This window comes from Sphaerodactylus townsendi, linkage group LG10 (genome assembly GCF_021028975.2).
Source record: "Sphaerodactylus townsendi isolate TG3544 linkage group LG10, MPM_Stown_v2.3, whole genome shotgun sequence".
Classification (NCBI taxonomy): domain Eukaryota; kingdom Metazoa; phylum Chordata; class Lepidosauria; order Squamata; family Sphaerodactylidae; genus Sphaerodactylus; species Sphaerodactylus townsendi.
In genome coordinates this window covers 24,252,741-24,278,473 of record NC_059434.1, presented here as the reverse complement: position 1 = coordinate 24,278,473, position 25,733 = coordinate 24,252,741, and the positions used below count along the sequence as shown (strand labels likewise).

Genomic DNA, 25,733 nt, shown 5'->3' with positions numbered 1-25,733 from the left:
TTCTTTCATTCAAAATAACTTTTTCTGGATAATTTGCTCCATGGCTTAGCTTCCCCTCCCCAATTCTTCCACTACTCGTATTTAGAAGTACACTAGTTTTTCTCTCTTTTTTTGTTACTCTGCTTTCATTTTAAAGAAATATATGCAACATGCGTTCTAGACTTCTGCACAAGAAATACACGTAGCAGTCTTTTCTAATGTTCCAATCTGAATCAGAAGCAGTTTAGAAAATACCAAACGGAACAGGAAAATGTCACTTTCTTGGTAATATGGATGCTAATTATTTCAAAGACTGGCAGAAATTCAATCAGGAGATGGAAATTTCATTGAAGATATACTGATAGTCACCTAAATAAAGTCTACCAAAGGGGGAAAATAGCAGGGCATCATTTATTCCACTGTTGCTATTTTGTTATCTCTGGCATCTTCTTTCCTCTTCATATCTTATTTCAAGAAAAATGCAACAATGAATAAAACAGGCAGATTAAAATAATCTATGCCACTAAACGAAGGAATGCTTGTGCTCTGTCTCAACTAGAGTTGATAATGGCTGGTCTGAAAGGGTGTCCCCGTGCACCAACAGGACACTGAAGCAGTTTAGAAGGCATTGATTTCTCCCATAACTGAAGTAACTGCAATGGCAGAAAGGGATCTGCTAAACATCTCCTTCCAAGCCACTGAAGTCAAAAGAGCCCCTTTGTATCCTGTGAGGTGATCAGATAAAAGTGGATAGCGAGGCTACTCTGTGTTTAGTAGTTATATTTCTAGAAGCACCTTTTTTCAACTATATCTGCCTGGAAAACTCTCCTCTGAATTAGGCCCGTGCTATCACAGTGTCCACCCTGGACTACTACAATGCACTCTACATGGTGCTAAAGATATCTTGGAAGCCTTAGCTGGTACAAAATATAGTGCTGAGACTCCCATCTGTTGTCACCTGGTTGGAACCTGCACAGGTTGCACCAACTACATTGGTTGCCTACATGCTTCCAGGCACAATTCAAGGCCGTTTCCCAAGACGTGCTTCCATTAAAGACGGCCTGGGACGGGTAAAAACGCCATGCCCCAGGCCGCCGTTACCAGACAGACCTGACTCCCCGCTTCCCTCCCCCCAGGGCGGCGTCAGGCCACCCTAAACAACAACCCTTTAAAGTGGGTTGTTGTTGGGGAGGAAGCGTCTTCACAACGGCGCGGTGCGAACCGCACTTACGCCGGGAAGACGCTGTCTCCCGATCTCCATGCATCTCACGGTGTCCTCGTGCATTACAGCCAAATGCTGGGCAGCCGCTGGCCCTTGCTTCACACTGTCCCTCCTCGGACCTCCAGGGGCCAGAGGGCAGCGTGGGCGGCAGCTGCGGCCCAGAATGGCTTCAGGCGAAGCGCACGGCGAGGGACACAGTGAGTGGGGCGGGGAAGGGGGAAGAGGCGGCTCCGTGCGGAGCCGCCTGCCGCCTGCCGGCCTCCGCTTCGCCTGCTCAGACGGCTGGCGTGGCGGACGGATTAGCGCCCCACGCCGCGCAGAACTCTTGGCGGCGCATGCATCACTGGAGGCCGTGCGGAAACTGCCCAAAATGTTGGTTACCATCTTTAAAACCCTTCAAGTCTGATTCCTTGATATCTCTCAAACGGCATCTCCTGATATATTCCTGTGTGCCAGTTACAGCCTTCTCAGGCAGCTTTCTCCTGATGGTACCCTCAGCCAGGCCCATCCATTTTGCAAAGGCTAAATCATGGGTATTCTCAGTGGTAGGCCCAGCCCTCTTGAATGGCCTGAGTGGGTAAGTAGCCATTTTCCCTTGCTGCATTCAGGAAGACATTTTAAACTGTTTTATTTCAGAGGGTATCTAGTGATGGGTAAACTGTGTTGGCTGTGATTTAATTGTGTATGTTGTTTTTAGGAGCATATTTTGAGTATCGGTTTTGACACATTGCTTGGCTGTTATGATGTCTTTGCAGTTCTTCAGTCAGCTACCTTGAAGCAATAAGGCAGGGTAGAAATATTTTAATACACAAATGTTGGAGGTAGATTTTAGCAAGTGCAGCTAGTCATATGTGTGAGGGGGGAGGGGGGTTGAAGACATAGGAATTACATATTCAGATAAAAGACCATTTAGCAAAGAAGATAATCAGCAAGCCTTGACGAAGACCTCTTCTGCTCAGTACCTTGACATGCACTCATCAGTGGAGGAACAGGAACATAAGCAAAAACAACATATAGGATTCAACTCACCTACAATCCCCATCACAGTAATGCTGTAATGCTGGGTTGTTGAAAGGACCAGCAGGACGAAAAGCACATGAATACATAAATCTTATTTTGTTACAAGCCACAGGACTAATTTAAATGCTCTTTGAGTCAGCCAAAGAGGCCATCTCTTTGTAGCAAGTCTCCAATTGATTTGTTCCTGTGTCCTCGTCAAAGGCGCTACTCTTTTAGTTTCAGAAACTGGAAAGCCATTAATTGGGGAAATGGACAAGGCAATTCGTGTCTTGGTCTCAGCCCGACCACAAACCTGCAAACTGTAACTCAGTACTTTGCACAGTATATACACTGTGGACAGTACTGTTTTATGGGATTCAACTAAAGTGAATCTGGAACATCTCCAGATGAGCCTTATCTGCTTGCAGCAGCTATACAAGTAAACTGCTATGGATGGAAAAGAAATGTCCAAGCTTATACTTGTTACAGAGTCCCCAAACTATCCTCTCCACCTTCTGGAAGAGATCGATCCAAATTAATACAATGATCTCAATAGAATGAGTGCTTTTTTTTCCTTTCCCAAAGGTCCAGTGGAAAAGTAATAATTTCACTGTACTCTGCCCAGATACACAAATAAAAAGTGAAATTTGTAATAGTACAGCTAAGCGCCCCCCCCCCATTTTGCACATGTCACGATACTTGCAGCGCAGTACAGAATAAATGAAATCACTGCCCCCCTGCCAGGCCTGCAAATTTTCAGTGTAACATGGGTGAAGTTTGTCATCACTAACTTTTTGGCACAACAAAGACCTTACAACATGCAAGGCAGAAACTTAGCACTTCCCTGGGATGATCCTAGGCCACACTAGGTCCTCAATTAATTTGCTATTTCCAGAATATGCCCAAAAGGTAGTACTGGCAATGTATCCCCTAGAAAACCCAGGAAAAGACTGAGAAAAGATCTGTTTCATTCTCTTCATTTAAATTTTTTTAAGTAATAGGATTTTTCTTTGTCCTACTCAGTTGATGGCTTCCTTTATGTGCTCTTTCTTGTCCATGGCTGATTCTGCATGGGTCAAAAACAGCGGTGTGAAAGAGTTTATATTGTTTTCACACCTTCACACCACTGTTTTTGGCCCATGCGGAATCAGCCCAAGTTTCTTTTTCTGGACAAAACAAAAATTAGAAACATACATGGAGGAGTAGTTTGAGATATATTTCTTTGTTCAGGAGTTGTTCACATTTTTTTAAAAAAGGATAACAACACTAATCAATCCTTGGCACCATTCCATAAAAGTTCCTGTTTCCATTGCACATGGGCCAAAAACAGCGGTGTGAAAAGGGTGTGAAAATGACATAAAACGGTGTAAAACGGTGTAAAAGGGTCTATACTGTTTTCACACCACTGTTTTTGGTCCAGCAGAATCTGCCTAGGATTCTCCAGGGGAAAATTAACCTAAATGCCCTTAGATATTAGTAGATCTAGCTATGCAAGGTCCCAGAGAAGTTCCTCCCACCTCTTTGTGGTTTCATGACACTTCTCTGGTCTCAAAAAACTGTCTGGACAGTTGAAGCAGAGCAGTTGCCATAACTACCTTAAAGGTGCTTCAGGTTAAATAGGAAGCAAGACTTTATTGGCATAGACAGCAGTAAAACAATAGTAAAAACAGATTAAAAAGCATATATTCAGGTTAAATAGTTTTTAAGTGACAACTGGATATCCTATTTTGAATATCCTTAGTGAGTTGTTAGCCTTATTCCTATGTTTGGGGTAAAAGCAAATGTTTAACGTTAAAAGCAAAGTTGCTATTTTTTTCTTCCATAATAAGATGAAATGTTGAGGAACAAGAAGCCTCCAAAACCTGTTCTTACATTTAGTTCATCTGAATTTTCATTTTCCTGAAAAGGTTTTCTTGAAAAGCTACTTCTAAGTGCGCTTCGCAGAAGACCTTTCAGAATTGATTTAAACATAAGACTGGCTGAGGCCAACGAATTTATCCCTGGGACAGTGCTAACACAGTGTCTGGTTTAAACTGGACCTCATGTGTACATAACTCCTCTATGTGAGCAGCAGCTCAACTTAAACTGGATATTGTGCAAGTGCCATCCCACAGGTGAATTCTTTAGCCTCAGCCAAACTCACTTTTAAAACAGATCAGCAATTAGGGCCGGAAATGTTTTATCCCTTTGGCTTTATGTTTCTAGCATATCTTTGTTTTCAACAGTTCACTTAATGTCCAGAGGAAGACATATTCTCCGTTGAATTTTCCAGAGCGGAAACTCCTAGGTGACCCAGGTGAGGACTGAAAACTGCCAACATGTGTGTATGAGGATTCCCAAACATGTATTGCAATGGCAGAAAGTGAAAGCATCAAAACCAGAACAAAATACATAGCAGTCAAGTGCCAAAATGTAAGACACCTGATACCGCTGTGCTATAGAGAGCGTCCTAACCTACTGCATCTGTGTATGGTTCTCCAGTTGCACAGTGGCGAATAGGAAGGCGCTCCAAAGGGTGATCAATACTGCACAAAGGATTATCGGCTGCCCTCTCCCCTCCTTGGAAGAAATCTATAATGCCCGAAGCCCAAATAAAGCCCAAAATATTCTAAGGGACCCGTCTCATCCAGCACACTCTCTTTTTAAACTGCTACCATCTGCGTGACGATACAGGGCCCTCTGTGAACTAGGGACAAAGAGGCTTTAGGGACAGCTTCTACTCTAGAGCTGTGGCTATGCTAAACCTCGGGCCAAGCTTCATATTGATGTATTTGGGGCTATGTAGGTATTGGTGGAGGATGATGATGTATGAGTCTGAAAGTACATGAGTCTGAAATTGTATGAGTCTGAAATTGTAAAAATCGAGGAATGCTGCTGTAAATTTCAAGCAGCGCAATAATGACAATAAAATGCTTATGCTTATGCTTAGCGCAGTCTGGTTTAATAAAGCTGCACTATAAACCTTTTGAGGAGAAATGGCAGACATACTAACAAAGTTTCAATTGCCTATACAAAGACACAATTACTTGGTGTATGAACTTGGGTTGCCAGCGGATGTCTGTGTGCAAAGTGAACCATGTAAATAAAGTGCAACTGGTTAAGGACTGTAAGTTAATAATACACACTGCAAACCTGTATACATATACCGGTATGTAACTTCGAATCCGATAAGTAGCGTGATCAGAATATGAGAAGGGGTGCTGGAATAATGTAGGAGTGTCAAAGCGACATATTCTGATCTAGACTTGCACAATCAGCAGAAAGTCTGAAAGGTCAGTTAATGTCAGAATCAGGTGCAATAAGATTATCCCTTATGTGATTGGTGGGAAGAACCCAGTAAGACTGTAAATTAAAATCGCAAGGTCGGTGTGTGAGTGTATGACTGTGGGAGGAATTTCAACTGAGTACATTACGTGTGAGCTGTACTTCTCATTCTATTTCTGTTTCTGTACAAGCAGTTGTTTGTACATCTCTTATCTTGCAAATCCAAAGATAAAGCCTTCCAGTTTGTTTGGAACGAACGTATGCCTGCTGTCTCACGGTGGGTCTTCGGTGCCTGAGCATCTCCTGCCGGTCAAGGTTCCTCGGCTGCTGCTGGCAAACGGGTGCATTATTTCTGCTGACATCTTGCAGGAAAGAAATGGTATTGAACATCCTTGTTCTCACCTTCCAATTGCATACAATTAAACTGCTATGCTTCCAAGGGACACATCCCAATTAGCAGGGCTGTTGAAACATTTCAGAGGTTAAGAACAGATAGGGTTCAGAACTACATTTTTTGCATTTCCAGAGCACCCAACATCCAAACAAGTCACTATTCAGAAGAGTATTTATTCTGCCTTCTTTTACTCCCCCCCACTATTATAAGCTGCTTCAGCACATGCAGAATAATGCACTTTCAATCCACTTTGTTTTGAAAGTGGATTTTGGCATTCCAATACTACAGTAAAAAATCCAGCTGCAAAGTGCATATAAAGTGGATTGAAAGTACATTACTCTGTATGTGCAGAAAGGGCCTTGGTGATACAGATATGGCTCTGAAGATTTTAAATGGTTCTGTCAATTAAAAAAAAATAACCACCAAAAAACAGGAAGCAGCCATAAACACAAGAAGCCATTCTATGAAACTTCAGTTCTCTGCATTCTCAGTAGCCACTGATTAATTCATGTATTCAGGGATGATAAAATGCAAGACTAATCATAGGGGGAAGACTTAGACTCGAAAACATGCAGCTGATTATGTTACTAACAGAAAATAATCAGTTATGTTCATTATCAGTTTATCCAAATTGTTATAGGAAAATCACTACAAAAGTTAAGCACAGAACTACACGTTCTTTGTAAATTGCATCTAAAAAAAGTGAAAGTATTTATTTCAAAAGAACAACTATAAAGAACTGATATAATTGCCGGCGGGGCGGGGGGAGAGGGGGATTCTCAGACTTGGAATATATTTTACAATCTGTTCTAGTACAACCCAGAAGCAACAATCATTCTCAGTAACTGCATGCTTATCTTGAACGTTATCAAGTGATTGCAGTTGACCTTACTTCCAAATAACCTATGGTTAAAAACAAATTATGTCAGGAGTTTATTCCTGCTTCATTCATTCATTCATTCATTCATTCATTCATTCATTCATTCATTATTGGATTTATATACCACCCTCCCCCAAGGGCTCAGGGTGGTGTACAGAAGTAACATAAGCAGACAGAGCAGAAGTTAAAACTAACACAAATATAAGCTCTGTAATATTACTAAAACAGCATTAAAACAGCATTAAAACATTAAAATATACAAACCCAGCATCTGAAAATTAAAACTAAACCCTCCTAGGGAACCTTAAATGGCCCTCACTAGAATGGGCCATGTAATTAAAAGGCAAAAAACAGGGGGAAGGGGGTATGTGCCCTCTCCTGGTTCCACAAGGGCTTCTCCTTCCTCTTACCATTAAAAAAAATGCACGCGCACACACCCCAAGCTGGAATGTTGGTCAAATCCTTGCCTCCATCTTGGAAAGATGGACTGGATCCTGACCAAATTTTACATTAATTGGAGATACTTTCCTGCTTTCCCTCAACTGCAGCCCACTGATTTCCCTGAAATGCAGCTTCAGAAATGGTAAGAGAGGCAAATTGGAAGAGAGACTGGGTAGAAATTATCCTGCATGTTCTGTTTATGGTATATTTAGTATAGATCCAGCCCTACATATAGAATGCAAGGAAAAATGGCTTATCTTTGGTACAAAAAAAAACCAGTTTCTTTTTTTAAAAAAACTCAGAAGAAAACACAGGCAGGGGGGTACCATATATTGCAGAAAACTATAATATTGTAAGTTGTGTAGAACCTCAAACATGAGAAACAATTCACTTACTAACATGTTAGAATACAAGAAAAAGATTATCCATACAATACAAACTTAATCTATGGAATACATCTGCACAGGGTATTGTGAAAGTGGTTTGCATAAATGTCTAAGAACAGTTAGAACATACTTGAGCCAGGTAGGTACACAGATCGAGTAAACTAAAATATAATTAAATGACAGAACAAACATATGAAATTGGAGCCATGAATGTCAGACCTTTTGGTGGATTTGGACCATGGAATCCACACTGCAATCCTATCATTTAAACCAGGTATCTCTGAAAACAAACATAGGAAAAAAATAGAAAATTGATGGGAACCACCTTTATGGCCTGTTTCATTACAGCTGGAACATTTTTGCAAGATCAAATACAAAGTTATACATCACAGTGTCAGGAGGATGTGTTGTACAAACACAGTGATGTCCCCTAAAGCCATTTGTTAAAAAACGTTTTACAGGAAGGATCACTGTAAGCAGCTAAGTGTGAGAAAACGTTCAAAATCCAGATGAGTTGCACAACTCTCTTTCTCCTGGTTTATTAGTGTATGAATCCTTCCCACATGATTTTTACAATCATGAAACTAACTTACAAGATAACTCCTTCTATTAAAAAAAAAGCTGTGAGAAGTCAGTCTCTAGTGGTCAACTGGTTCATGGTTTTTGAGTAGACTTACAAAGAACAAAAGTGAGACTTACAACAGGATGAAATGTCCCCCAAAGCCATTTGTTAAAAACATTTTACTAGAAGGATTACCATAAGCAACTAGTTCTGAGAAAGCACAAAGAAGTTTAAAATCCAAGAGCAGATGAACTGCACGATTGTCTTTCTCCTAGCTTATTAGTGTATGAATCCTTCTCACATGATTTTTACAGTCATGAGACTAAATGACAAAATAACTCCTTCCATTTATAAAACAAAACCAAAAAGATGAGAGAAGTTAGCCTCACATGGTCAACTATAAAACAAAAAGAAAAAGCTGGGAGACGTTAGCCTCACAAGGTCAACTGATTCATGGGTTTTAAGGAGACTTACACAGGACAAAAAGTGAGTATCAAATGTTACTATTGGCCTAAGGGAACAGGTCTAGCATAAACCTTTCTGCAACAGCAGTGTTGTTGGCAAGTTGAGCAGGGTTGTCAAAATGACAGTGTTGGCCCTGATGACATCATGGTTAGCTGTGCACATGTGACTTTGACTGGCAAGAATCAAGCGGTGGCACAAAAGAATGCTGAGTCTCTTGACTGTCAGGCAGGCATACAGGACCTCAGATGCAAAGAGACATGTGGGTGAGGGTGGAAGAAAAATCAGATACATAAGTGACATAAGCAGCCTTAATCAGAAGCCCAAAAAAGATCGGGAGGACGAAGCCATGGAAGAAACCAGCTAATTCCAAGGAAAGCAAATATTCGCCCATGGAACAACCAAGGGGGTTGGAACTCCTTGGGCACTTGAAAGAAGTGACTGGTGGGATTTGACCCCCTCCCCACTGTGTATTGACAGGTAGCACAACAGGAAAAGCAACAGGGCTTTGATTTTGAGATATCCACTTCTGGAAGAGGCTCAAACAATATCATGAAGTAACCTCCTAGTACATAGGACACACAAATGTTTACTCCTGGAAGATCTCACAAAGTCCTCTCAGAGATAGCATTTATGCAAGATTTGATTATGCCCCTGAAAACCTATTTTGTCTATCAGATCCCTCAAAAACAAAGCACACAGAAATATGAATTATATGCAGCCCAGGTATATCTCAGTAGCCTTGTTCAACCTCCTGATAAAATCAGATATTCAGGTAAGTTGTATGAAATGTGCAGAGCTATGAACAGGTCTGTCATAGTCAACTATATTTTAATACAAATCCAGAGCTCAACTACGTATCTTAGGGACCGTCTGTCCCCGTATGTCCCTGTTCGGCCTCTGCGCTCGTCAGAGGCCTATCTGCTGGTGGTCCTGGGCCCCTCCATGGTCTGGCTGGCCTCTACCCAGGCCAGGACCTTTAGTGCCCTGGCCTCCATCTGGTGGAACACCCTCCCTCTGACCATCAGGGCCCTGCGGGCCTTAGAACAGTTCCGCAGGGCCTGCAAGATGGAGTTGTTCCGCCGTGCTTTTGGGGAGGCCAGCCGTTGAGGTGCTGTCCCTTATATTCCACTCCACCTTTGGAATTATATTTGAGATCGACCGCCGCTGAGTTGAGCTGGGCTACTGTTATTGATATTGATGAAATTCGGGATAGGTGAAGCTATGGAGTTACAGGATGTTCAAAATGTTTTAATTAAGATGTTGTTTATGATTTGATTGGGGTTGTTAATTATTGATATGGTGGATTAAACTGTACACTGCCCAGTATATTAAATTGAAGCAATAAACAAACAAACAAACAAATAAATGGGCTGAATGAGAACCAGGATTTGGTCCAATAAGAAAGAAAAATGGGAAATAAGCTAAACATAAAAGTATATCAATGTACCAGGGGCAGAGGTGAATCCACAGGAAAAAAAATACACATCTGTAAGTAAACTGAGATTTCACTAGACTCGTATTATACACAATTTTTTTTATGTGCCTTTCAGGATATTAGAGCTTATTTCCTCTTGTCCTTTTAAAACAGCTGAAGGAGGCTTGAGGAAATGAGTCAAAATCCTGGAAGATGTTTGTACGAAACTACAAAGAAAACAACATCTGTAAAACAGCGCACAAATGTGAAGGGAAAGACCATGCGGGACGGAGCTTCTCAGGGAAAAATAAAAATGACAGGAAAAAAGCGATGAGTTATTAACACTATCTGGCTATAAAATGTACCTCAGAAATTAAGTGTCGTGGATTGTGATGTTTGCATCTGTGTGCTGCTAATGATTCTTTAGTGCCTTTTCCCCTCCACCTTTCACTACTTCCTTATCTTCTACCATACTAATTTTAAACAGCCTGATGAAATGGAAGATTTGTTTCCTAAATATTTTGACTGTCTGAGCTCTTTAAAAGAACTCAAATTATAACACAGATGAAAGCAGCAAATTCTGTGTTCTTCATTAAGCCAACACAGTATTATTATTATTGGTTGATTTCACAGCTGCCAGTTCTTTAGCTGGTTGTTGGCCTTTCATTACAATTTGAGCCTCATCCAGAGGCCTAGTAGGTTGTAATGTATCGGCGTAGTATTTGTGTGGATCCCAGCAGGGCTGCCTTCTGAATTTTCAGATGTTAATTTTGCCAATTCAAGTGCTGCCCTAGTGTTTTTGGGATGGCACCCAGCGTGCCAATTACCACTGGGACCACCTCAGCTGGTTTGTGCCATAGATGCTGAAGCTCGATTTTCAAATCGTGGTATCTAGTGACCTTCTCGTGTGTTTTTTTCAATGACCCTGCTGTCACCAAGTACTACGACGACGACTACTACTACTATTGATGATGATGATGATGATTGATGATGATGATGATGGTAGATTTCACAGCTGTCAGATCTTTAGCTGGCTGTTGGCCTTTCATTACAATTCGAGCCACACCCAGAGGCCTAGGAAGTTGTAATGTATCGACATAGTATTCATGCGGATCCCAGTAGAGCTGCCTTCTGAATCTGACAGATGTTAATTTTGTCAATTTGAAGATGTTTCGAGTGCGACCCTAGTGTTTTTAGGATGGCGCCCAGCATGCCGATTACCACTGGAATGACCTCAGCTGGTTTGTGCCATAGACGCTTTCGAAGCTCCCATTTTCAAAATCGGTGGGATCTGGAAGTGGACCTTCTCGTTGTTCTTTTCAATGACCCCTGCTGTCACTGGGTACTGCTATGTCGATGATGGTCACTTTCTTGTCCTCGATCACGATGATGTCTGGTGTATTGTGTTTCAACATTTTGTCCGTTTGGATTCGAAAGTCCCCCAGGATCTTGACCTTCTCATTTTCCATTACTTTCTCTGGACAATGTTCCCACCAGTTCTTAGCTGTCCTTATGTTGTAATTCTTGCATAAATTCCAGTGGATCATCCTGGCCACTGAGTTGTGTCTCTGTTTGTATTCAGTCTGGGCAATCTTTTTGCAGCAGCTGAGGACATGATCTACAGTTTCATCAGCTTCTTTGCACAATCTGCACTTTGCATCATCCAAGGATTTTTCCATTCTGGCCTTGATTGAATGTGTTTCTAATGGCTTGCTCTTGAGTGGCTAAAATCAGGGATTCAGTTTCCTTTTTCAGAGTTCCAGTTGTTAACTACAGCCAGGTCTTTTCGCTGTCCACCTTGTCCTTGATCTTCTCCAGAAATTGGCCGTGCAGAGCTTTGTTGTGCCAGCTTTCAGTCCTCATTTTAATCACATTTTTTCTGTATTCTGTATTATTATTATTATAGTAAGTAGGCATTTTATGTAGTGTCATCAATATTCCAAAGTACAACAAAAGGGTTCCTGCCTAGATAAGTTTCCAACTGAAATTTCTCCAGGGACAAGCAGCAAAGGAATGAAAGAAAATAGATGCCAGAGAATGCAGAGGGAATATAAGAGTTCAGTTTAGTTACATATACTTAGCTTTAGCAATAGTAGAGGATGAGAATTAAGAGATCATGATAAAAGCTCCCTCAAAGGTTTAGTGTGACTAACAGCAGTTTTGATTTTAATGCGTTCAGCTCTGAGCCACCTGCCACATCCGAGATGCACGTGGAGTTCGGAGGTAGGAGGAATTTTTGGCGTTTGGGTATAATAGACCTTTTAAAAAGCCCAAATATCCAAAAACAGCCAGTATAGAGAATCAGTTTTTTTAAAAAAAAATTCGGTAGTTATTAAACCCGAATTTAAAAAATACTGGGGGAAAAAAGATGCACACCCATAACTAGCACATCTTTTGCTGTTGCATTTTATTTCAGGCTACAGTTTGGGGGACAACATTTAGAACATACCTGTCCTTAAACGTTGAAGGGAAGAGCCAAAAATCACCACCAACTCAGGTCCAAAACAAATAGGGAGAGTTCTCAGGTAAACAGTGAGGCTGAACCAATTACTCAAAGCATACCTGAACTCTCTTGCCCTGTGGGCTGGCAGGTGTTGGGTGTGTTGTGGAGACAGCTTTCTTCCCCCTGGGCAGAGGAAGTATGCCTTATGTTACTCTACAGTTGACTGATAGACTCAAAGTGATCCTGAAAAGAGACATGTTCATTCAACCTTGGCTGAAACCTAAATGGAATCTGGTGGGGTTACATGGACACTAAAAACCCCGCCTTTACTGGGAGGTTGCCCTTAGATTTGCAAGGCTTAAATCAGTGCCATCTTGCATTACCTCCTCATTGCTATTACCCTGTATTCCTTTTTTCTTTCCTGTTGTCTGAACGCATTGTGAAGGGCGTATTGGGCAGTGCAGGAGTGTGCTGGTCAGTCATCCTCATAGGCTGTGAATCTTCTTGAGGGAATCACACAACTGAGCTTCAGCCACAAAAAGCTTACCTGACTCTTGATCTTGCATCTTGATCCCAACTATGGGCAAATATTCAACACAGGCAGAAAGTAGGGTTATGTGGACAGATGCCCTTCTTTTTCAAAAGCAGAAAATGTACAGAGATTAGGAGCAAGGACTGTAATGGCAGGGGAAATCAAATTTGATGCTGGTGGCTGTGACTTTGGCATATTTGAAAATCAGTGCTAGCCCACAGATATTTGAAATGTTTTCGAGCCTTTGGCAGGAAAGGAAATAAGGGGCACAAGCAACTCCATTCACCCACACTGCCTACGTGACTACTTCAAGATTTCTGACTGCACATCCTGTAAAACTGAATTGAACTCTATGCCCTGTTAGATGACACCATCTCTGAGCACGTCCCTGCAGAAGTGAACCATGCTCTTTCCACATAAAAGGAAGCCAAACTAAGAAGAGCAAGAAGTATGGCTACTGCAATGAATTTTGGATTTCATCAAGAATACCAGCATCGTACTTGCTCCAGAGCTCTATACAGACTATCAGGGAATCAGCACAGGTGATGCAGATGGCAAATCAAAATGCTGTGCAGATGTTACCTTACAGTATAGACCAGTTTGCCTGAAGCATCTTATGAACATGCAAATTTACTGTACCATGTGCTTTTGAAGGTTAGCTCTTACAGCTTGACTTTTCATGGCATAACCTTGTATGTTTACGTAATCAAATGACTTTGATAACTTCTGTTGAAAAGCAGTACAAAAACAGAGGAAAGGCAAGTTAAGACTGTAATGTAAGCTTATATATTATCAGGAAGAGGGTTTTGGTTTACAGAAGCTCACACTGCAATAATTGTTAAGATCTTCATGCCCCCCTCTTTCCTTTGCTATTGACAAGTAACGCACAATTTTCACTAGTGACCTATGCAACACAATGGGTAAGTGAATAAATTCAGATGCAATCAAACTCATGAGATAAAGTACCACAGTGATTATATGTGGCTGAGTTATACTGATCCAGACCATTCATCTATCAATGTCTGTCTACTATCTACTCTGATTGGCTGTTCTCAGGGTCCCAGGCAGAATTCACATTCACCATTACCTGAATCTTTTTTAACAGGAAATTGAACCTAGAAATTTCTGCATGCAATGTAGATACTCCACTACTGAGCCACAACCCCTCCCCAAAGTAACAAACGGGAAAGACCTACTGCTAGATCTCTTTTGCATTTTGTTCTTTCTTATCATTATTATTGCATATTTACCCTGCCCTGCATCCAAGGGGATTGTGATTATCGAAATTCATCATCACAACAGCTATTCCAGGAATGCAAGGCAGAGAGTTGGTGACTTCCACAAGGTTACTCAAACAGATTCACAGCCAATTGGGGATTTTAAAAAAAATCTTCACAGCTGAAGTTTTAGAACGCTTATTAAAAACAAACAAAATGGTCTGGAAGGACAGAAGGGGCTTTAAAGGAAAGTCATCCCATATATGTTTCTGCCAAGTAAAAGGAAAAGACTATTATGAGAAGATCGGAATTCTGCTCCTATGTTAGGGAGGGAAACAGTAGAGCTGAAGGCTTCAACAGCTCAATTTCCACACGAAAGGTGACGTTTAATATTGGATTTGGTGCCAGTTCTTCTCTATTAGAAAGAGCAAAGCAGAACAACAAACAAAGACGGTAAACCTAATGTAAATGTCTGTGTATGTTTACCCAGGAAGGGATCCATTAGGGCACTGTGTCTTCTGTTCTGTGTGCTTCTCCTCAATATTAATCCAACATGTCACTCAAGAGCAAAAATAAACAGTGTTCTCTTCTGCAAGACTCCAAAGAACAAGCACCATGCTCGAATACAGTTAAACAAAGGAACGGGAGACTGAAATAATCACTCCTGCTTTTCTTGTACCTCGATGCCTGAATAGGTTTGATGGCCTTCCTCTTGAGTGGTGAGACTGACCTGTCTTTTTCCCAGGGTTTTCTTGAGAAAAAGGACACCCTACAGAGACCAGACAGAAATTTCGAGGGAATCACCAGTCTGGGGAAAGGTTTTCAGCACACACGCCCAAACCTCCTGTATTATACTTTACATTTTGTCACAGGCTGCTGTTCAGAAACTTCATCTGTGTCCAAAATATACCAGCTGCTGACACAGTTCTTAATTATATGTAAAGTATTGTCGAATCACAGCTGACTAATGGAATCCAAGCAGGGTCTTCAAGACAAGAGACTAGCAGAGGCCATTTGTCATTGCCTTCCTCACTAAGAGGCCCTGATATTCCTTGGTGGTCTCTCATCCAAGTACTATCCAGGACTGATCCTGGTTAGCTAATGAGATGTAACGACATGAAGCCAGCCTGGGCCATGCAGGTCAGGGATCTTCACTGGCACATGCCAAATTAAGCACACTTCTCAAAAGATGTTCACTGGTTTCCAGTTAATTTCTAGGTTCCACTCAGAGTGCTGGTGTTGACCTTTAAGACAATGAACCTGGTACCTGAAGGGCTGCCTTCTTCCCTATCCACCTGCATGGCAACTGAAGTCATCAATCAAGCTTTGCCTGCCTTTGTAGATGGTGTCCACAGGACACAAAGAGCCTCTTTGGTGTCTGCATTCCATTAATGGAATCCCTTCCTGCGAGGCTTCACCTGACATGATGTCTGTCATCCTTCTGGCGCTCACAGGGTAAAGTTTGACTTCTTGTTCATGCATTTAGCAATTGTTTATTCCCCACTCCCGCCCCACACACTCCTTTAGTTAAAAAAAATCACAATAAAGCTTTGCTCTGACTTTTTTTAATGTCACGGCAGTTTTGCTCCTATACTATTTCATCAGTACCGCTACATTTAATGATTGCATCAACTACTATGATTTTGTTTTCATTATTATCGTGAGGTGCCTTCAAATGTGTGTCAGATTGAAAGACAGCAACACACTTAGAAAAATTATTAGCGCAAGTAACAGAGATGGAACAATTTTGAGGAGGAAAATGTGTAGAAGTACACGGTTTGAACAATAGACATCAGAAAAGCAATGCCAGTAACAGAGAAAGTTAAAAAAGCCAAAATGACTGACTGCTTGCTCCAAATAATGCTTAAAGCAGCCTGGCAAATTATTATTTAAAGAGGGAATTTAATTATCCCACACATTCACTTGTCTGCTTCGTTGCTGTTTCTCTCTCGCAGCCCACCACTTGCCAACTGAAGTTGAGTTGGTTTTTATACCCCGCTTTTTTTCGACTGTCAGGTGTCTCAAAGAGGTTCACCATCATTTTCCTTTCCTCCCTTTCACAACAGGCACTTTGTGAGCTAGGTGGGGCTGAGAGTGTTTTATGAAGACCGAGACTGACCCAAGATCACCCAGAAGACTTCCCCACGTGGAGGAGTGGGGAATCAAACCAGGTTCTCCAGATGAGCGTGCTGCTCTTAACACTACACCACCAGTACACGGTGGCATGTACCAATGAAGATCCCGGAGCCGGGAAGGGGAGGGGTGGCCTATAAAATCTAATAAATTAAACTATCCTGCTTCTGCTGCTTTTAGCCACAAAAGACAGGGGGCTGACACTTCTCAAGGGAGGTACCAGGAGAATAACCTTACCAGGCTAGTTCCGCCCATTTGTATTGGGGCAGTACAGAAGCATGTCCTTCCTCTCAAAAATTATGCAGGTGGATGCCTCTGTGGACAGAAGCCAAATCTTTGCCATGCTCATATAAGGTGTGCCTGTAACAAAGGAAGCAACCTGGTGCGCCCTCATGCAAAATTGAGGGGCTGGTCCATAAGTGTAGACTGCAGCGGAATCGTGCTGCAGAATCTGCCACAAAGAGAGGTCTTAAGAGACAAGCAGAGAGAAGGGGCTGCACAGAACGAGCCATTTGCTTCTGGCAATCTTGTCAAGGGCAATTGCTGTTTGCCCTGAGTGTATATAGGAAGCTGGGTTAGGGTTACTGCAAATTGTGATACTCACACGCTTTCTCAAGCAGCATCTAGCAGTCAGCACTGATTCTGGATCCAGTGGGTCTTATTCCTGGGAGGGTGATGCCAGCAGAGGGGATTTAGACAAACAACCTAATTGAGTGGATTAGCCCATCTGCCTGATCCCTTTGCCTTTAAACACGCTGGATAAAACCCAACTGCCCTTTGAAATACCACGTGACTATTTTCTATATCAAAGCAGATCTGGGTGGAAACAACGCAATAACATATTAATCAATTCCAGCAGTGTGCATACACACACATGCCCGAGTCACAAATAAACACTTGAAAGAAAGTATGGAGAGCCAGCATGGTGTAGTGGTCAAGAGCAAGTGGATCTAATCTGGGAAACTGGGTTTGATTCCCTACCCCTCCACATGAAGCCTGGAGGGTGACCTTGTACGGCCACTTTGCTGGAACAGAGCAGGGGTTATTCAGTCTAGCATTTTGCTTCCAATATGGGCCAACTGGGTGTCTCCAGAAGCTCCCAACAGAGCACAACAGAGATGGTTATCCTCTGGGCATACTTTTTCATTGTTGTTGTTCTTCTGAGTGGTATTTAGGTTTTTATTGTTTCTGAACATGGCATTTCCATTTAATTGGCAAGGTTCTGAATCACTGACAGACCTATCTTCAATGAATTTGTCTCATTTTTGGAGGAAAAAAGAACCCCGCTGCCAATACTTCTGCTGTGTCAAAGCAACGTCCCGGCTTTCTCGCACCAGTGATTCAACTCTGAATTATGACACCATGCAGTTAACAGCAGTCTAAATGCCAGCCCTGTACATATTTGCCAGAGCGCTCTCTGGGTCAAGCTACTAGTCTGAAACCCAACCCAAGCTCCAAAACCTCTTCCTACAACACTGTTTGTGCTATGGAACACAACTACTGGGTAACCAATACACAGGCCTGTGAATGGGGAGCACATTTGTGGGTTTCGCTAGCAAAGTATATGGGAGCAGTGGCCTGTTCAGTATTTGGACCCTTCACTTTTATTCACTCTGCAGGCAAAAGGTGCAATTTGTAACTGTGTACACTGTTTACAGATGATTCTGTTTGTGTGCATTTTTACTTGCACAGAATTAGCAAAGAAAGTATCTCTGAAACGTCCCTTACCTCCAGGCTAACTGTTTCAGAACAGGGATGTAAACTGATAATGCATAGGCAGATATATCACCAAGCTGAAACAGCAGGTACAGAACACCATGCAACAAAAGGTAATCCAAAGAGAAGGGTTCATTACAAGGTCAGCCATGGAGACCAACAGGTGGGACCACGAGCTACATGGGGGCAAAATTCCACTCCTGTGTTGTTTAATTAATAATGGGGAAAACACTGAATTGGAAAGCCTAACACTAAGTTAAGCCACATTTTTGTTTTGTTTTGCTGTCAAGTGTCGGCTGCCTTATGGGACAAGACTTTTATAGCAAAAGAAGTTCAGAGCCAGCGCAATACAGTGGTTAAGAGCAGCAGACTCTAATCTGGTAAACAGTCTCGGTTGGCTTGTGGCATATAGCAAGAGAGGTTTACAGCCAGCAAGGTACAGTGGTTAAGAGCAGTAATCTGGTAAACAATCTCGGTTGGCTTGTGGCATAGGACTTTTATAGCAAGAGAGGTTCACAGCCAGAGCGATACAGTGGTTAAGAGCAGTAGACTCTAATCTGGGAAACAGTCTCGGTTGGCTTGTGGCATAGGACTTTTATAGCAAGAGATGTTCACAGCCAGCGCGATACAGTGGTTAAGAGCAGTAGACTCTAATCTGGTAAACAGTCTCGGTTGGCTTGCGGCATAGGACTTTTATAGCAAGAGAGGTTCACAGCCAGCAAGGTACAGTGGTTAAGAGCAATATACTCTAATCTGGTGAACTAGGTTTGTTTCCCTACTCCTACACACAAAGCCTGCAGGTTGACCTTGGGTTAACCACAGTTCTCTCCAACCTCTCAAGTTATCTATTATGAGGAAAGGAAGGGAATTAGTTTGTAAGCCCCTTTGACACTCCTTATGGTTCAGAAAAGTGGGGTAGAATCCAAATTATTCATCTTCTTTAGAGGTAGTTTGGCTTTGACTGCCTCCATGTCAAAGTCCAGGTTTTCCCTGGAGGTCTCCCATCCAAATACTAGCCAGAGACGATCCTGCTTAATTTCTGAGATCTGATTAATTCACGCTAGCCTGGCGCTATCCAGGCCAGGACGTTAAGCCACACAACCGTCCACAATTTTAAAAGCATAGGCAAATATAGAATAAACAAACCTATTTCATTAAAAAAAGAACAGACATACATCTTGGGTTTCCTCTTGGTTGGAACGAGCTGGGCAGTCTCGATCTCATGCATATTTTTGCTGCTTCTATGTTTTTTAACGATCATTTCAACCACAAAGGCATTTTGTACTGATTACAAGATAGTCTCAAAACAGCACCGCCTGAATCCATGTTCCCTCATTATAACAGAAATATATTCAAAACCAGCTTGCTGGGGGGGAAAAAAGGTGGTTCAAACAGCCTTGTTAGTATTGGCAGATTTGTAGGTGTTCAGGACTGGTAACTGCGAACAGCTGCTGAGGTCTCCTCTCCGTGGCAAATTCTGTTATTGCAGCCGACACAGCATGTGGCAAAGCCTCTCCCATAAAAAGGCAGGCTATGTGATACGCAAAAATGTTTCCACACGTTAAGATACTTAAAAACCTGAACGAGAGTGTTATTTGTATGGCCAACATGCTTTCAAGTCCAGTGTTCCAATTAAAACAGACCGGGACGAGAAAACTTAACCCCACTCTTGTGTTATAGCGGTTTTGTATCTGGAAACCCTTTTTTGCGCAACATCTAATATTCTATTCATGCAACAAATTCTTCTCTATGGTGCTTTTATTAGGATCCTTGCTCATTGTGGTCAAACGTTACCCCTCCACTACTCTCTTCCAAAACTTCTTTTTTCCAGGAAATTTCTGAGCATCCTGTTCTTTGCTGACTAGAAGCTTGAACCGAAACACATCTTCATGTGCTTAGGGTGACTTTTTTGGAAGTATTATTTCCCCTATTTAAATTACAATACTGCCAAAGGACCATTGTCACTGGCCTATAAACACAATTGCAAGTTTTAGTGTTTAGGATTTTGAACATTCAGGGGTTCCCAATCCCCAATCCTCCATGGAAGATCTCTAGGCAATTGGGGGCCAGTTGCTCTGCCTCAGCTTAATCCATGCCCACAGGGGCTGTTACGATAATCAGATGTTGCAAGGTGTTCTGTGCCCCAACTGGGTAGAGAAGCAGGGTATTTATGAATAAATAAAAATAAATCACTGTAATCAATGTACTTTCATTGCATTTCTTTATTTACAGGCCGCCCTTCCTTTTATGGGCTCAGCGCGGCTTCAAACAATTCCACCATAATAAGTGAAGCAAGTCCATAAGTCATCCCAGAAAGGTCCATACAAAAATGGGGAAGTTTGGCAAGTGTCTTCCTGATGGCTCTCACTGCAATATGACTGAAAGGGCTTCAGGATCTTGGAACATTAATGTACCATATGTAAAGTCCACAGACTGGAGGATAAAAGAAATGCGGATTAGCTCTCAATCTGCGTTGGTCTGTCCTGACTTGGAAAGCCCCAGTCCAGCTCAACCTTGCACAAGCCCAGAAGTTCTGAGAAGTTTACTTGATGGGAGACCATCAAGGAACATCTGGGTGGTGACACAGAGGTGGGAAATGGCAAACTGCCTCTGAACATTTCTTGCCCTGAAAACCTCACCAAGGGTGGCCACAAGTCAACTGCGACTTGATGGCAATTTGCGTGTCTGTAGGGCCACAATCAATAACTATCTCAGATTCTTCCTATCACCCAAACAGACTTGGAGAAGTACCCGCTTATGACAAGGGACCAGCGGCAGATCTGTCTAACCAGCTGCAAACAGGAGCTGCAGGAATGAACTACATTCTCTTTTGTACCAGCTCTTAGTAGCATACATCCTTTCCCATGATCAAATTTAGCTTCTGGCAGTGTTGGCAGACTCTCAAAAAACAACATTTGCGATGGCATGACTAAAGCCAGATCCTATATGTGGCACTGAATCCGTACGGCTGGTTGAACATGGACATGAGCAAATAGTCAAACGTTGACTACACACCTGTTGCGGGGGGGGGGGGGGCTGCTCTGTAAGCCTGACTACAGATTTGTAAAATATGCAACCAGAGGGTTGTAAAATATGTGCCCTCTTCATCTGGTCGACTGGCATTTCTCTTTTTTCCGAATGCAATGCAATTCATCTGACATCCTGACAAACCAGCAATGCAAGGCGAGGGGAGAGGTTCTCTTTCCAGAGTCAGCCCGATGGTCAAATCAATTCCCCCCCACTCCCACCCTACCCTTATTTTGGAACCCCACTGTCCCACTTGAGCCTGATGCTCCACCATTGTATTCTGACTGCGATGTTCTGTATACCTGGGCAGGAAACCCCACGAAATTAAACCAGATGGAAGCCACTGCAGAACCACGCCAAGTCGAAGGCTGCACAGAAGTCACACCCACCGACGGCAAACCCAGCGACGGTACAACTTCCACTGAAATGCATTCAGGATGGGGCAGGGGGTTTGCTTTTGTTTTGTTTGCAAAAGAGCCTCTTTTCCAAAACGTTTAGCACAGCCCAGCGCTCATCCCACTACTGGAATCAAACGGGGCGACCCTTCGGATTTCCCTCGGAAGCGGACAGGGCGCAAACCCAGCCCGCAGCGCCTCTCCCACCGGGCGCGTCAAGGGAAGCGCATCCCGAGCCTTGCGCGGCGGGGAAGCCCGAGGTGAAAACTTCACTCCCCATCCGCAAGTTTTACAGCCGACTTTGCCCCGTGGAATAACGGCCGGGGCGGGCATTGCCAACCTCCCAGTCTCTGGGCTCGGAACTGCCTGCGCTAACTGGACCTAACTCGGTGCAAATCGTCCACCACCTGCATGTTGCACAGCTTTCGCCGCCACCGGTCCCTACCTGCCCCCAGGGGGGAACGGGGCTTGTTCTCGCTGACGCCCCCCCCCCACCTCAACGGAGAGCCTCCCAAAGGACAAAGCGCCCCTCTCCTCCTTCGCCCGCCCGCTGCGTTCCAGGTGAAGCCAACGGATCCCCGCAACCGCCGGAGAAGAGCTGCCGGGTGCCCACCTGTTGCTGCGCTCAGCAGCGCCAGCCACGCCAGCCCCAGCGCCCAGGAGCCTCGCATGGTGGTGCCGCTCGCCCGGCGTCCCGTCCTCCTTCCTCCTCCTCCTGCTGCTGCTGCTGCTCAGCCTGCCCTGCGAGGCGAGCGCAAAACCCAGGGCGCACAAGCCAGAGCGCGCCACCGAGAGGAGCGGCACCCGCGCAGCCCGGCTTCCCACTGGGCGTCCGACTCCGGCGGCCTCTCCTGCTCCGGCCACGCCTCTTTCTCTCCCACTCCTCCCGCCCCGGCCGCCCACTGGCTCCGGCAGCCAAGAGGGGAGCCTCCAGCTCGGGGGCTCTGCGGGAAGGGCGGAGCGGGTGGGCTTCTCCACTCTTTGGAATCCTTTTTTTTTAAATAGACGGCTCGAGAAACCGTTTTCCCTTTTTATGTGGCAATTAAAAAAAAAAAGAAAATCAAACTTCTCCCTGCCAAGTTTCCCCAAAAGCCTCGCAAGAAACAGATTTTAATTTAGAAGAGGAGGGTGGTTTTTTTTTAAATTTTGTGTTTATGGCAGGGGGGGGAAGCAGAAATGCAAAAGTGCCTTTCTAATGCAATGAAAGCCACCATTACTTCCACCCCAAGGAAACGTTTGGGATCGTGGTGGTGGTTTGAGCATTTTTATGGCATGTTCAGCCAGCAAGTCGCTTGGGGCCACATGAGGTCTTGAGCCCGAAAACCATATTTCAGGCCAGTCTTTGGCACACTAGTGACTTATTGATGTAAATGGGAGGGGGGGGTGCACTTAGCTCCCCATGAACAAGATGGAATGAGAAGGCTCCTGCTATTGCTGTTTTTTTTAAAAAAAAATTATATAAAATGCTGTATATTCCAAAGGAGTGGCCAATTCACAAGACCACCAAAAAGGCGTGTCAAGAAGAGTCAAATGAATACCTGCTCTGTGGCACAGAGAGAAGCGCACTTTACCATCACAGGCCTCTGAAGATGCCAGCCATAGATGCGGGCTAAATGTTAGGAGCAAAAACTACCAGACCACGGTCCCGCAGCCCGGAAAACCTCACAACAGCCAATGCATTCTCAGTTGGGCAAAGTCGTGAAGGACAGCTTGATGCTACATGTCAAAGCATGTGTGTTTACTGCACCAGTACAAACCAGGGGGAGTAAACAGTGGCCATCTTGCGAGCCTTGCCGCGCACGTCTGCTGCATCACATAGTTTGTTTCAAAACAGAGAGATTTGGAACTATATTTATGCTATTGATGTTTGCTCACTGGGTCTGACTGCTTCCAAAAAAAGACAAGTGAGGTCAAATGATTGGTGCTCATGTGTGTACACACAATCCATGTGTGTACACACAAACGCTCTTCTGGATACAGAACTGGAGGCAGAAGAAAATAAACTCGTTTCCTCTTCTGTTATCCCTTCTTCGGAATGTCTCAAAGTATGCCCAGCAGAGTTGTAGTTTGAACAAACAGAAATATTTTGGTGGGGTGGAGGGGGCAGGTTTAAGATAAAATTGCCCCTGTCCAAAGCAGTGTGGTTACTTTTTTATATATCTTATATATTTTTATATATCTCACTGTAACTGTAGCAAGATTAACAGTGCAATCCTATCCAGAATTATGCCAGCTTAAGCCCATAGAAATGAATGGTCTTAGACTGGTGTCACTCTCCTTGGGATTGCACTATAAATCTGTTTTTGCCTTGTTTGTTTGAAGCAACGGATTTGTGCTTTTGGCGTGTGCTCGTAGTACATAAACCCATTTAATCATTTCTAAAGTGTTTTCAAACTGTGTTCCTAGGAACCCTGGCATTCTTCAGAGTTTTATGAGCATTTCTGCAGCAATAAGCTGCCCAAGGCACTTTGTTTACCATTGCTGATCTTTCCCTTTAAAATGCAACAGCTAAAGAGTGTGACGGCACATTCTCAGTGCGTAGTAGCAGGCAGGCCTACCATTCACGTAAGTCTGATTATGCTGCACATGGATTAAGAGGGCATGTTGGAGCTCAACAACTCAGTTCCTCTGTGAAGTGCACAGATTTCTTCAGCAGATATCCATGTAAACAGGGTTTCCTGAACACAGGAGGGCTGAAAATCCTGGTATATAATAGTAGTTAGCTAGGCAGAGTAGTACAGTGCTTAGAGGATCAAATGGGGATCTGGGAGATTCATGTTCATAATCTTATCCTGTCACAGAAACGTGCTGGGAATTGTCAACCTAACCTATCCCACAGGGCTGTCGTTGCGAGAATAAAATTTATGAGAAGAGAATCATGTCAGAGACTTTCTGTAAATAAAAAATAGGGTGTAAATAAAAAAAAATAGTGTAGGGTTGAAATACAGGTGATCTGGATGAGTAACCACATAAGGCCTAAAATGTGGGAGGGCAGGAATTGGTTTGCAAATTCACAAAACCACCCAATGGGCATGCTGAGAAAGTGAGTCAAATGGGAGCATTTCACGGTGGCCGAGCTGTGCCTGATGGTTCCACGCTACAAGCCAAATCCCTCAAAAAACCGAGGAATTTCAACGGCAAACACTTGTAGATACTTGTCTTCCCCATCCACCCAGGAAGCAGAAGGTATTTGTGGAGAACATTCAGCCCTTGCCTCAGCCTGAAGCTCCAGGCTCTTCCCAACTCATTCCCAGTATCAGAACTGGCCATACTCCATTCCCATATTACACATGAACAGGGCAGAGATCTGAATGATCCTATGGCCACTGGTCCTCAGTGTTTACAGGGAAATTTCCAGGTGGGCCACTGCCATGGAGGGGGATATTGGCAGAGCCGTAGTGGGGGGAAACTGTGCAGGGGGAACGTGTGTGCCCTGCGCCCCCACCACGCCCCTGCCATGCTCCCACCATGCCCCGGAATGCCCACACCATGCTCCTGCACCGGCACGGTGCAAGACGCGCATGCGCACTTGCCCCTGCCCCCTGCGCACTATGCCACTGGATATTGGTGGCCAAGCCCCATCCGCTCTGCCAGTGTTTTAGGGGCAACTTGACTAGGAGCAGCAGTGGCATAGTGGTTAAGAGCAGGTGTACTCTAATCTGGAGGGACCCGGTTTGATTCCCTACTCTGCCGCTTGCACTGTGGAGGCTTATCTGGGGAATTCAGATTAGTCTGTACACTCCAACACACACCAGCTGGGTGACCTTGGTCTAGTCAAAGTTCTTCTGAGCTCTCACAGCCCACCTACATCACAAGGTGTTTGTTGTGGGGGATGGGAGGAGGTTGTCTGAGTCTCCTAACAGGAGAGAAAGGGGGGATATAAATCCAATTCTTCTTCTTCTACTCATATTCTCTGCTGGTACTAGGAACCAGCTCACCAATTGTCTCCTCCTGCATTGCTGCCATTTTGTGGAATAAAGGGTGTCTGTTGCGGGTGCCACTACTGTCTGTTGCGGGTGCCACTTAGTTCAGTGGCCCCTGAAGTGCTGGCTGGTAGGGGCTGCCTCAGCTGGGGTTGCTCCAAGGCTTCTTCCAAGGTTGTCCTATCCCTGTCCACTGCTGGTGCAAAGCCACACACAGAAATCATATCTCCACCCACATAATGAATATTCCAAAAACAGCATATCATCAACCCATTCAACAATTTTAAGGCCATTGCTAAAAGGAGATCTGTACAAAAATCTAGATAAATCTAGAGAAAGAC

General features: G+C 43.7%; 1 protein-coding gene across 2 annotated transcripts in view; it reads right to left on the bottom strand.

Moving 5' to 3' along the window:
- KIT (KIT proto-oncogene, receptor tyrosine kinase) overlaps positions 1-22,262 on the bottom strand; it is a 92,728-nt gene extending 70,466 nt beyond the window's left edge. For both annotated transcript variants that reach the window (XM_048509940.1, XM_048509941.1), the window contains exon 1: positions 22,083-22,262. In XM_048509940.1, the coding sequence (XP_048365897.1) occupies positions 22,083-22,140 (58 nt within the window). In that variant the 5' untranslated portion in view covers positions 22,141-22,262. The remainder of the gene's footprint in view (positions 1-22,082) is intronic.
- Between the last annotated feature and the right edge of the window lie 3,471 nt (positions 22,263-25,733).